Source organism: Lagopus muta, chromosome 29, assembly GCF_023343835.1.
Source record: "Lagopus muta isolate bLagMut1 chromosome 29, bLagMut1 primary, whole genome shotgun sequence".
Taxonomy (NCBI): Eukaryota; Metazoa; Chordata; class Aves; order Galliformes; family Phasianidae; genus Lagopus; species Lagopus muta.
This window is the reverse complement of record NC_064461.1, coordinates 2074111-2087198: the sequence shown is the minus strand read 5'-3', so window position 1 is coordinate 2087198 and position 13088 is coordinate 2074111. Positions and strand designations below refer to the sequence as shown.

The following is a 13088-nucleotide window of genomic DNA, read 5'->3' as shown; positions in this document are numbered from 1 at the left end:
GGTTTTAAGCGGCCAATCATTAATAGCTGCGGGAAAGGAGGGAGGGACGAGTGGGTGCGCAGTTGGGCGCATGCGCCGGGATTACGGCGCCCTCTGGAGGGGAGTCCAGCGCTTGTGAATGGGATTGAGAGGAGCGCGGTGCGCATGCGCAGCTGAGAGGCGGGCGTGAAGTAGTTTCATATGCAGTGGTGACGATGTGTTAACAAGCAGCAGAGTGGCGCAGCGGAAGCGTGCTGGGCCCATAACCCAGAGGTCGATGGATCGAAACCATCCTCTGCTAGCAGCAATCTTTTCCCTCTCGCCTTCTGTGTTTTTTTTCATTAAGGCTTTAATTAAGTAATTTAATTACCGCCGTCGCATCCAGCGCTGCGCAGTGCCGCTCCGCGGGCGGCTCCGACTCCATCGCGGGGCGGACCGGCGGTGGGCGCCTCGCGTGGGGTCACCGCTCCGGCGGGTCGGGAGGGGGCGGCGCGGGGCGATCCCAGCGCGGGCTCCGTCGGTTCTCAGCCCCACGCGGGTCCCAACCGCGCCGCCCCACGCGGGATCCCCCCCGCCCCGTGGGCGCGCGCACACACGGACACGCGTGGGGCGGGGTTGGCGGCGGGCGGGCACGAAGGGGTTAAGGCGGCAATGGGCGCAGCCCTCCGTCGCGGCCGGGGAAGGACGGGCCGGGCGCGGGGACGGCCGGGCGCGGGGACGGGGCCACTCGCGGCGATGCCGGCGGTGCTGTGCGGGGCGCTGCTGCTGTGCGGGGCGCTGTGCGGAGCCCGCGGGGCCGCGCTGACGCTGGCGGTGGTGCTGCCCGAGCGGAATCTCTCCTACCCGTGGGCTTGGCCGCGCGTGGGACCCGCCGTGCGCCTGGCGGCCGCCGCCGTGAACGCGCGTGGGGATCTCCTGCCCGGCCACGCGCTGCGCTGGGTGTTCGGCAGCAGCGAGGACCGGCACGGTTTGTGCTCCGAGATGGCAGCGCCGCTCGCCGCCGTGGATCTGCGGCTCGCCCACCACCCCGCAGCCTTCGTGGGGCCGGGCTGCGTGTACGCGGCCGCGCCGGTCGCGCGTTTCACGAGCCATTGGGGGCTGCCGCTGGTGACGGCGGGGGCCGAGGCGCACGGCTTCGACGACAAACGCGAGCAGTTCGCGCTGACGACGCGCGTGGGGCCGAGCCACCGCAAACTGGGCGAGCTGGGAGTGCGGCTGCACCGGCGCTACGGGTGGGCGCGGCGGGCGCTGCTCGTCTACTGGGACGAGAGGGTGGACGACCGGCCGTGCTTCTTCGCGGCCGAAGGGCTCTACGTGCAGCTGCCGACGCTGCGCAACATGACGGTCCTCGACGTGGTGTTCCGCCACCGCGGGAATTACTCCTTCATCATCCAAGAGATCCGGCAGAAAGGGCGCGGTGAGTGCGGGGCGCTGCGGGGCGGTGCGGCGGGGGCGCGGAGCTTCGCGGCGGTGCGGTGCTCCCAGCCGGGGGTGCGCGGGGCGGTGCGCGGGGCGGTGCGGCCGCCCGAAGGGGAGAGCCGGAGCGCACAGGTGTGTGTGGGTGAGAGCCGATGTGCGGGGCTCAGTGCGGGGCTCAGGCCGTGCAGAGCTGCAAACAGGTGCGCACCGATCCGATCCGCACGGCTGCACGCCCGTATGCGCGCCCCGCACAGCGCTGGGGACGGTCCGGCACGCGTAGGACCCCCGCGCGACCCCGCAGACCGGAGCCGTCCGAATGCCCCCCACCCCACCTTCCCCACCCCCGGAACGGCGGCATCGGGGCTGCGGTGCTGCCCGTCCGCACCCGGTGGACCCGGGGGGGGGGGGGGGCACCGTCGGGATCGCGGGCGCCGATCCGGGAGGAGGAAACGGTGTCGGGAAAACAGGAAACGTCGGGCCGGGCCCCCCGAGGGGGGGGGGCGGGCAGCGGGGCAGCGACCCCTCGGTGTCCCCCTCCGGTACCCACCGGGGCGTAGCGCACATCGGGCGGGGCGCAGCGCCGCGAGTTTGTAAAGGGGGTTATGAGGTTTTCCCGTTACTGGTAATGTGGGGAGGGGGGTCGGGAGGGGGGGGTTTCACCGCCCCCATTGGGCTCGCACTCCGGGGGTGGCCGCGCCGTGACCCACCGCCCCGCAGTGGTGTACGTGTGCTGCGCTCCGGACACGTTGAGGGAGCTGATGCTGCAGGCGTGGCGAGAGGGGCTGACGCGAGGAGATTTCGCCTTCTTTTACATCGACATCTTCGGGGCCAGCCTGCAGGGGGGGGGGCGATTCCCCGACCCCCAACGGCCCTGGAAGCGAGGGGACCGCCACGATGACAGCGCCCGGGAGGCCTTCCAGGTGGGCGGCGGAGCCCCATCCCCAAATCTCGGCTCGCCCCCAAGGGTGAAGCGGCCCCGGGCGCGCACCCACGTGTAAATCCTCCCCCCCCCCCCCGGCCCTCCCCTGCCCACCCCCTGCTCACTGCTGGCAGCTCTGTTGGAGGAAGGAAGCGACATTCATTTCCCCAGGTCCCAGCGGTGCCTGCTGCTATTAATAAGGGCGGCACAAAGCCAGCCCTGCCCGGGGCTCGGGGACCCTCCGCGGGCCGTACCCGCTGCCAGCCCCCCCCGTGTCCCGTCGTCCTCCCCCCCCTCCAGGCCGTCACCATCATCACCTACAAAGAGCCCGAGAACCCCGAGTACCGACCCTTCGTGGCGCGGCTGAAGGAGGAGGCGCTGACCCACTTCAACTTCACCATGAGGGACGGACTGGTGAGGAGCGGGGACGGGGGGCGGGGACACGGGGTGGAGGTGGGGACATTGGGGTGAGGGGACGTGGGATGGGGATGGGGACGCTGAGGACATGGGGTGGAAGTGGGGACGTTGGGATGTGGGGACACAGGATGGAGCTGGGGACACTGAGGACAGGAGGTAGAGATGGGAATATTGGGATGAGGGGACATGGGATAGAGCTGGGGACATTGGGGTGAGGGATGCTGATGATATGGGATGGAGCTGGAGACATCGGGGTGAGGGGACATGGGATGGAGCTGGGGACACTGAGGACGGGAGGTAGAAATGGGAATATTGGGATGAGGGGACATGGGATGGAGCTGGAGACATTGGGGTGAGGGGACGTGGGATGGGGATGCTGAGGACATGGGGTGGAGGAGGGACATTGGGATGAGGGGACACAGGATGGAGCTGGGGACACTGAGGACAGGAGGTAGAGATGGGAATATTGGGATGAGGGGACATGGGATAGAGCTGGAGACATTGGGGTGAGGGATGCTGATGATATGGGATGGAGCTGGGGACATTGGGATGTGGGGACACGGGATGGAGCTGGGGCTGCTGGGATGGGATGCAGGACAGAGCCAGGCTGCTGGGGGGTGGTGGCACACGGAGATGTGGGGCTCTTGGGGATGAGGGGACGCCGTTCCCACCCCGCTCTGTGCCCTCAGATGAACGTCATCGCGGCCGCCTTCCACGACGGGGGTTTGGCTCTACGCTCACGCCGTCAATGAGACCCTGCAGCGCGGCGGCGCGGTCACCAACGCCTCCGCCTGCACCCAGCAGATGGGGAATCCGCACCTTCGATGGGGGGGGGTCCACCCCCACCCCTGCCCATGCCATGCCCCATGCCCATGCCCCATGCCCCATGCCCCAGCCCATGCCCATGCCCATGCCCAGCCCTGCCCCAGCCCAGCCCAGCCCATGCCCAGGCCCCAGCCCAGCCCATGCCCAGCCCCATCCCCACCCTGCCCTGCCCATGCCCATCCCATCCCATGCCCCATCCCCATGCCCATGCCCCAGCCCCAGCCCCTCGCCAGCCCAAGCCCAGCCCATGGCCATCACCATCCCTGCCCATGCCCAGCCCTGCCCAGCCCATCCCATGCCCTGCCCATGCCCCATCCCTGCCCATGCCCCATCCCATCCCATGCCCAGCCCATCCCAGCCCAGCCCCAGCCCCATGCCCCAGCCCCATGCCCCAGCCCATGCCCCAGCCCTGCCCCAGCCCCATGCCCATGCCCAGCCCATCCCAGCCCAGCCCAGCCCAGCCCATGCCCCTTCCCCAGCCCATCCGCATCCTCATCCCAGCCCATGCCCCATCCCAGTCCATCCCCATCCCATCCCATCCCATCCCCATACCCATCCCATCCCCATCCCATCCCATCCCCATCCCACCCCATCCCATCCCATCCCATCCCATCCCATCCCCACCCCCCATCCCATCCCATCCCATCCCATCCCATCCCATCCCATCCCATCCCATCCCATCCCACCCCATCCCATCCCCATCCCCATCCCCTCCCCTCCCCATCCCACAGGACTTACTGCCACCCCACAGCCCCACTCCCAGTTGGCTGTTTTGGGGTCAGACGAAGCAGGACGAGGCTGTGCAGCCCCCACAGGGCAACAGAGCCGCTGCCCCCACCAGCACACTCCTCCCCATTCTGGGGTCCCTGGCCCCCCCTCGAGCCCCTCATTCATCCCCAGGCGTCACCGGGTTCCTGAGGATCGATGAGAACGGGGACCGGGGAGAGCGACTACACGCTATGGGACATGGACCCCACGAGCGGGGACTTCCAGGTGGGAGCTGCACTGGGATGGGGAAACCCCACAGCCCCACGGGGATGTTCTGAACCCCCCCTTTCCCCCCATCTTCCATCCCACCCAGATCGTGGCCAACTACAACGGCACCACCAAGGAGCTCCATATGGTACCGGGACGCGACATCCATTGGCCAGGGAACGCCGTCCCCCTCCGACGTCCCCCCCTGTGGTTTTGACCACAGTGACCCACAGTGCCGGAAAGGTGAGCGGTGGATGGGGTGAGGATACGATCCGGGGGGGCCCACAGCCCCTCACCACCCCCCTCTCACCCTCCAGCCAACCTGAGCACGTTGGAGGTGCTGTCGCTGGCGCTCAGCCTCGTCCTGCTGGCCATCACCATCATCTCCTTCTTCATCTACAGGTGGGACGTGGGGAGGGGGCAGGGGGGCGAGGGGGGGACCCTTGGGGGGGTCTCACCCCACGGTTGGGTGCAGGAAGCTGCAGCTGGAGAAGGAGCTGGCGGCCGAGTTGTGGCGCGTGCGCTGGGAGGACCTGCAGATGAGCAGCATGGAGAAGCACCTGCGCAGCGCCGGCAGCAAGCTCACCCTGTCCCTGGTGGGCGTCTGCTGCAGCCCCACATCCCCTGGGGTGGGGGGTGGGATGGGGTGGGATGGGGATGGGGTGGGTTGAGCTCATCCCATGTCCTTCCCCCCCATAGAGGGGCTCCAACTACGGCTCGCTGATGACGGCAGAGGGGCAGTTCCAGGTCTACGCCAAGACGGCGTATTACAAGGTATGGGGACACGGGAGTGGGCCGGGGACCCCCACCCCAATGGGCGCCCACCACCCCACCTGTCCCCCCAGGGCAACCTGGTGGCCGTCAAGCACCTGAACCGCAAGCGGATCGAGCTGACGCGCAAGGTCCTGTTTGAGCTGAAGCACGTAAGTGGGGCTGGGGAGGGCTGGGGGTCCCTGCAGTGGGGCAGAACCCCACGCTTCACCGCCCCTCAGATGCGAGACGTCCAAAACGAACACCTGACGCGCTTCATCGGCGCCTGCACCGATCCCCCAAACATCTGCATCCTGACTGAATACTGCCCGCGTGGGAGCCTGCAGGTGCCGGGGGGTCCCTGCGCCCCCAGGGGGGACCCATTGCGCACAGCCCACCCCATATTGGGGGCTTGGTGGCCCCTGGTGCCACCTGGGGTTTGGGGACAGCGCTGTGCCCTCCCTGCATCCCCAGGACATCCTGGAGAACGAGAGCATCACTCTGGACTGGATGTTCCGCTACTCCCTCACTCTTGACATCGTTAAGGTAACGAGCCGCTTCCAGCAGGGAGCCCCATTCCCATTTGGGAAGGGGGGGACGACGACACCGTGTCCAACCCCCCCCTCCCCTCTCCCGCCCTACCAGGGGATGCAGTTCCTGCACAACGGCGTCATCACGTCCCACGGCAACCTCAAGTCCTCCAACTGCGTGGTGGACAGCCGCTTCGTGCTGAAGATCACCGACTACGGGCTGGAGAGCTTCCGCGTGGCCCCAGACGGCGACGATTCCCACGCGCTCTTTGCCAGTGAGCCCCGTCCCGCTGAGCCCCGCACTCCGTCCCCGACATCCCTGCCTGGCTGACCCCGTCCTGGTGCCGCAGAGAAGCTGTGGACGGCGCCGGAGCTGCTGCGCATGGAGGCGCCGCCGGCCCGCGGCACGCAGAAGGGTGATGTGTACAGCTTCGGCATCATCCTGCAAGAGATCGCGCTGCGCAACGGCGTCTTCTACGTGGAGGGAATGGATCTGAGCCCCAAAGGTGAGAGGGAGGGGGGCGCATCGGCTGCGACGTGACGGGCTGGGGGCTTTGACCCAGAGGTGGGTTCTTGGAGGGGCTTCGGGTTCTTGGATGGGCTGTTGGGTTCTTGGAGGGGCTTTGGGTTCTTGGATGGGTTGTTGGGTTTTTGGAAGGGCTGTTGGGTTCTTGGAGGGGCTTTGGGTTTTTAGATGGGCTCTTGGGTTCTTGGAAGGGCTGTTGGGTTCTTGGATGGGCTGTTGGGTTCTTGGAGGGGCTGTTGGGTTCTTGGAGGGGCTGTTGTGTTCTTGGAGGGGCTCTTGGGTTCTTGGAAGAGCTGTTGGGTTCTTAAGCCTACTGTTGGGTTTTTGGAAGGGCTGTTGGGTTCTTAAACCTATTGTTGTGTTCTTGGAGGGGCTGTTGGGTTCTTGGACTCACTGTTGGGCTCATGGATTGGCTACTGGGTTCATGGAAGGGCTGTTGGGTTCTTGGAAGGGCTGTTGGGCTCTTAAACCTATTGTTGGGTTTTTGGAAGAGCTGTTGGGTTCTTGGAAGGGCTGTTGGGCTCTTAAACCTATTGTTGGGTTCTTGGATGCACTCTTGGATTCTTAAACCTATTGTTGTGTTCTTGGAGGGGCTGTTGGGTTCTTGGACTCACTGTTGGGCTCATGGATTGGCTACTGGGTTCTTGGAAGGGCTGTTGGGTTCTTGGATGGGCTGTTGGGTTCTTAAACCTATTGTTGGGTTTTTGGAGGAGCTGTTGGGTTCTTGGAAGGGCTGTTGGGTTCTTGGAGGGGGTGTTGGGTTCTTGGAGGGGGTGTTGGGTTCTTGGATGCACTGTTGGGTTCACAGATCTGCTGTTGGGGTTTACGGTTGGAGCCGCTGTTGGGTTCTTGGACTTGTCAGGCTGTTGGACCCAACAAGTTTTCGGGGTTATTGATGGGTGCTCAACCCTGCAGAGATCATCGAGCGGGTGAAGAGTGGCGAGCGCCCCAGCTTCCGCCCCTCCGCCAACGTGGGGTGCCACATGGAGGAGCTGGGCCAGCTCATGCAGCACTGCTGGGCCGAGGACGTCCTGGAGCGCCCCGACTTCAACCAGATCAAGGTCCAGCTCCGCAAGTTCAACAGGTGCCTCCACCTCCCACCGCCCCACAGGAGGAGCCCCCAAACATCCCCACTCAACCACTGACCCCCGTGCTGCAGGGAGAGCAGCAGCAACATCCTGGACAACCTGCTGTCGCGCATGGAGCAGTACGCCAACAACCTGGAGGAGCTGGTGGAGGAGCGCACCCAGGCCTACCTGGAGGAGAAGCGCAAGGCTGAGGCTCTGCTCTACCAAATCCTGCCCCAGTGAGCCCCCAACCCCCATAACCCCCACCCCAAAGCCAGCATCCCCTTCCTCCCCCCTGCTGGGTGTGCTCTGCACAGCCGGAGCTGCTCAGAGGAGCTGGGAGACCCAGGGAACCCCCCGATGGAGGTGGGGTGATCAGAGGGACTGCGAATCCCAAGGATCCCCCTACAGGTTGGGGCGCCCAAAGGACGCCTGACCCAACGCTGGGTCTCCCAGCGACGGCGAGCACAGCGTGATGTGGGGTCGGGGGCATCGAGAGGGGGGGGGTCGCGTCCCCCCTCACCCACCTCCCCGCGTCCCCAGCTCGGTGGCGGAGCAGCTGAAGCGCGGGGAGACGGTGCAGGCGGAGGCGTTCGACAGCGTCACCATCTACTTCAGCGACATCGTGGGCTTCACGGCGCTGTCGGCCGAGAGCACCCCGATGCAGGTGGTGACGCTGCTCAACGACCTCTACACCTGCTTCGACGCCATCATCGACAACTTCGACGTCTACAAGGTGGGGACGAGGGGTCTCGTCGTCGTCGTCGTTGTCGTCGTCCCCCCTGCCGTGGGATGGTGGTGACCTCGCGTCGCATCCCGCCGGCGATGTCCCTCCAGGTGGAGACCATCGGGGACGCTTACATGGTGGTGTCGGGGCTGCCGGTGCGCAATGGGAAGCTGCACGCGCGCGAGGTGGCTCGCATGGCGCTGGCGTTGCTGGATGCCGTCCGGTCCTTCCGCATCCGCCATCGGCCGCAGCAGCAGCTCCGGCTGCGCATCGGCATCCCACACGGGTCAGCGGGGCGGATGTGGTGACCGTAGGGGGCGTTGGGGTGGGGTGGGGATGTGGCATCTGTAGAGGAAGTTGGGGAGGGGATGGGGATGTTGGGATGGGGATGGGGACATTAGGATGAGGACGTTGGGATGGGGACGTTGGGATGGGGATGGGGACATTGGGATGGGGACATTGGGATGGGGATGTTGGGATGGGGACGTTGGGATGGGGATGGGGACATTGGGATGGGGACGTTGGGATGGGGACGTTGGGATGGGGACGTTGGGATGGAGTTGGGGACATTGGGATGGGAACATTGGGATGGGGATGTTGGGATGGGGATGTTGGGATTGGGATGTTGGGATGGGACTGGGGACATTAGGATGCGGACGTTGGGCTGGGGACCATGGGCTGTCGATGTTGGGCATGGGGATGTTGGGCTATGGGATGTTGGGGGTGGGGCCGTTGGATGGGGGCTGGGGCTGTTGGGCATGGGCTGAGCCATTGTAGGGCAGTAGTGCAGAGGTGCTGGACGATGTTGGGCTGGGGATGAGGCCATTGGCAAGGGGCCATTGGGCTGGGAATGTTGGGATTGGGATGTCTGGGATGGGGATGGGGATGTGGCATCTGTAGGGGGGTGTTGGGGCGGGGCATGGGGATGTTGGGATGGGATGGGGACCCTAGGATGCGGACGTTGGGATGGGGCCGTATGGGCTGGAGCTGGGGCCATTGGGCTGGGGCATTTTGGGATGGGGCCGTTGGGATGGGGCATGGGCTGTGGCATTTGTAGGGGCATGATGGGAGGAGATAGGCGATGTTGAGGGCTGGGGATGTTGGGATGGGGCAGGGGAACATTGGGATGGGGCATCTTGGGCATTGGGCTGATGGGAGGTGGGGACGTTGGGCTGGCGCTGGGGCCGTTGCGCTGGGGGCTGAGGCATCTGACGGGAGTGTTGCAGTGGGGCTGGCGATGTTGGGCTGGGGCTGTTACGGCATGGGGCTGTGGCATTTATACGGGCGTGTTGCAGTGGAGGATGTGCGGATGGGAGATGTCTGGGCATGAGGACGTCTGCGGCTGGGAATGTTGGGCTGGGGCCATTGGGCATGGGGCATGGGGAGGGGCTGTGGCATCTGTCGGGGATGTTGGGGCGGGGAAGGGGCTGTAGGGCTGGGGATGTTGGGCTGGGGCAGGGGACATTAGGATGAGGATGTTGGCCGATGGGGCGTTGGGATGGAGCATGGGGCCGTTGGGCTGGGGCCCCTGGGCAGGGGATGTGGCATCTGTACGGGAGTGTTGCAGTGGGGCTGGAGCTGATAGGGATGGGGCCGTAGGGCTTGGGCATGTTGGGATGGGCCATGGGGCCATTGGGCTGGGGCTGTAGGGATGGGGCTGGGGCTGTGGCCTCTGTCGGGGCATGTTGGGCATGGTACCATTGGGCATGGGGCCCATTGGGCAGGGGCATGTTGGGCATTGGGATGTTGGGCTGGGGCCCACTGGGGATGGGGATGGGGCCATTGGGGTGGCGCATGGGGATGTGGCATCTGTACGGGGCTGTAGGGGTGGGGATGGGGCATTTGGGGTGGGGCTGGGGATGTGGCATCCATGGGGGGTGTTTGGCTGGGGCATGGGAATCATTGGGTCTGGGGCCGTTGGGCCGGGACCCGTTGGGCTTGGGCTGGGGGCCCCTGGGGTGGGGCTGTTGGGCATGGGGACCACTGGGGTGGGGATGTGGCTTCCATAGGGGATGTTTGGGTGGGGATGGGGACATGGCACCCCATGTGGGTGACTGGGGTTGGGATGGAGACCCGGCATCCAAACGGGTCAACGGGTCGGGCTGGGGAAATGGCCACCCACATTGGTCAGAGAGGATGGGAACACGGCATCCATGTGGGGTCAGAGGGGATAAGGGCAGAGATTTGGGCAACGTGGGTGAGTGGGGGGGGGGTGGGGGGCTGGGGGCTCACGGGGGGGCCACGCAGGGCCTGTGTGTGCCGGTGTGGTGGGCCTGAAGATGCCCCGGTACTGCCTCTTTGGGGACACTGTGAACACGGCCTCACGCATGGAGTCCAACGGCGAAGGTGAGGGTGTGGGGGTCAGATGGGGGTCGAGGGGGCACCCATGGGTGCTGATGGGGCCGGTCCCCATCCAGCCTTGAAGATCCACATCTCGGCGGTGACCAAAGCGGTGCTGGAAGAGTTTGGCTGCTTCGAGTTGGAGCTGCGGGGTGATGTGGAGATGAAGGTGAGCGGCCGCAGCCCCGAGCCACCCAGCGGGGTCCCAGCGACCCCCAACGTGGGCCCCATCCAACGGGCGATGGGTTCCCTCTGTACCCCAAACACAGTGGGGCCACAGGCACCCCCTATGCCTCCATCCAATGGGGCAATGGGAACCCGTGGGTCCTGATCCCAATGGGGCAATGGGAACCTGTGGGTCCTGATCCCAATGGGGCAATGGGAACCCTTTGGACCCTGACCCTAACCCCAATCCCAATGGGGCAATGGGAACCCGTGGGTCCTGATCCCAATGGGGCAATGGGAACCCGTGGGTCCTGATCCCAATGGGGCAATGGGAACCCTTTGGACCCTTATCCCAACAGAACAGTGGCCATTCTCAGTACCCCAATCCCACTGGGCCATGGGTGCTCCTGGACCCCAATGGGAACCCACTGCGCTCTCATCCCAATAGGGTACCCCCCTAAATCCCCCCCCTTTCACCCCAATCCCAATGGGGCACAGGCACCCCCCCCCACCCTCTGTCCAGAGCCCTCGAAGTCCCCCAGCCCCATTGGGGTAACGGAGCTCCCTGTCCCCCCCCCCACCCCATAGGGTAAGGGCAAGGTCCGGACCTACTGGCTGCTGGGGGAGTGCGGGAGCAGCACGCGGGGCTGAGCCCCCCCCCGATACCCGGAGCCCCCCGGCTGGGGCCATACGGGGGACGAACCCCACCGCACCGGGGAGGGAGGAGCGTTTGGGGGGGGGGGGCTGAGCCCGGCACCGACCGCGATGGTGAGCGGAGGAGTGGGACGGGGCGGCCCCGTGTCCCGGTGCGAGTCGGTTCCCCCCTGCACCCCCCGCTCCCCCCCAGGGCGGCGGCACCGGAGCGATGGATTTTTTTTGTAATAAAGCTGTGTGTGAGCAGGCGCCGTGCGGTCATTGCGTGTCTGTATCTCCCCCCCCCCCCCCCCTACCCCCCGAATCCCCCCCCATGTCATGGGTCCCATGGAGCCATCGGATGCCCCCCCCCCTCACCCCACCTCGATCCCGGCGACCCCGCACCTCACTGCGGGGAACACAGACGTAGGGGAGGGGGGTCAGGGGAATGGAGAAGAGAGAAATGGGGCGGACGATATGAGGTGGGGGTCGTAGGGGGGGGAGGCGTTCCACATGGGGACACCTATGGGGGTCAGGGGGTCTGGCAGCTCATGACCACGGAGATGGGTCGGGGGGCTCGGCTGTGCCCGCTCCGGAGGTATTTGGGGTCCGCGCCGTCCCGGGGGTCCCGGTGCCCCCCATCCCATCCATCCCATCCCATCCCATCCCATCCCATCCCATCCCATCCCATCCCATCCCATCCCATCCCATCCCCACCCCATCCCCATCCCACCCCATCTCCATCCCATCCCATCCCATCCCATCCCCCCCATCCCATCTCCATCCCATCCCATCCCATCCCATCCCATCCCATCCCATCCCATCCCATCCCATCCCATCCCCGGAGCCCCGCGTGTCCCGGTCCCGCCGAAGGGGGCGTGGTCATCCCGCGCCCAGACCCCGCCTCCACTTTTCTCATTGGTCTACCAGCGCGGCTCGACCCGCCCCTCCACGCCCTGTCACTCAAAACCATCTCTCCTCTTCCATTGGCTAATGTGAAGGAGGGGCGGCAGCTTCCGGCGGCGTGCGCTTCCTCTTCCGCCCAGGGCCTCCCGTCCCTTTCCTAGTGACTTCCGGCCGGCGGCGCTGGGCGGGGGGCGCGCAGCCGCCGCTCCCCTCCCCCGGCACCGAAACCCCCCCCCGCTGTCACCGCTTCAGGCTCGGTTCGGCCCGGCGGCAGCCGCAGCGCTCGCCCCGTCCTCCGGGGCAGCTGTCAGCCCCGGTGCCTCCCCGTACCCCCGGGGCTCTCTGCCCCACAGGCCCCCATAGCCCAGCACGGCGGCAGGGGGGGGCCAAGCGTGGTCGAAGAGCAGCCCCCCCCATCCCCACCCCTCTCCCCCGTGTTCCCCGCCTCACTCACGGGCCTGGTGACCCCCGCACATCCCCACTGCCGGAGCGCGGAGTGCTGCGGGGGTACCGGGGGGTGCCCGTAGAGCCCCCCCATCCTCCAGCCGGGAAGGACTGGGGGGGGCAGCCGGGACTAAAGTGGGGACGTAGAGGGGGGGCTTGACCTGAGAGGAGCCCCCCCTCCCTTCCCCCCGCTTCGGGTAGGGGCTCCCCCCAGCAGCAATGGAGATGCAGAAGGGGAAGGGGGGAGCGGCAGGAGGAGGAGGAGGAGGAGGCAAGTTGCTGCTCTCCACCCTTCTGGATGCCAAGGATGAGTTGGAGGAGGTAGGTGTGAAAAGGGGGGGTGGGGGGGGAAAGCGGGGGGCTGTGAGGTGGGCAGGGGGAATGGGTGCTGCACCCATCCCTCAGGGGTGGGGTGACGGGGAGCTGAACCAGAGCTAGGCCACACGTTGGGCTTTTCTTCCCACAG

At 66.4% G+C, this 13088-nt stretch overlaps 2 protein-coding genes across 3 annotated transcripts in view; both read left to right on the top strand.

Moving 5' to 3' along the window:
- The first annotated feature begins 688 nt into the window (after positions 1–688).
- NPR1 (natriuretic peptide receptor 1) lies at positions 689–11535 on the top strand. Its single transcript, XM_048929421.1, is given in 25 exon segments — positions 689–1396; positions 2116–2318; positions 2618–2731; positions 3424–3453; positions 3455–3548; positions 4325–4336; positions 4460–4500; positions 4502–4552; positions 4641–4721; positions 4723–4777; positions 4852–4936; positions 5010–5130; positions 5234–5308; positions 5380–5457; positions 5527–5631; positions 5759–5830; positions 5930–6089; positions 6165–6320; positions 7256–7424; positions 7500–7646; positions 7951–8143; positions 8245–8411; positions 10374–10480; positions 10552–10643; positions 11228–11535. Coding segments are annotated over 25 exon segments (3153 nt in total). The 5' UTR covers positions 689–714; the 3' UTR covers positions 11291–11535.
- A 787-nt stretch (positions 11536–12322) lies between these two features.
- Positions 12323–13088, top strand: part of INTS3 (integrator complex subunit 3) — a 51049-nt gene continuing 50283 nt past the window's right edge. Inside the window, exon 1 of one of the 2 annotated variants that reach the window (XM_048929402.1) lies at positions 12323–12943. In XM_048929402.1, coding sequence (XP_048785359.1) covers positions 12842–12943 — 102 coding nt within the window. In that variant the 5' untranslated portion in view covers positions 12323–12841. The remainder of the gene's footprint in view (positions 12944–13088) is intronic. The other variant, XM_048929403.1, reaches the window with a different exon arrangement.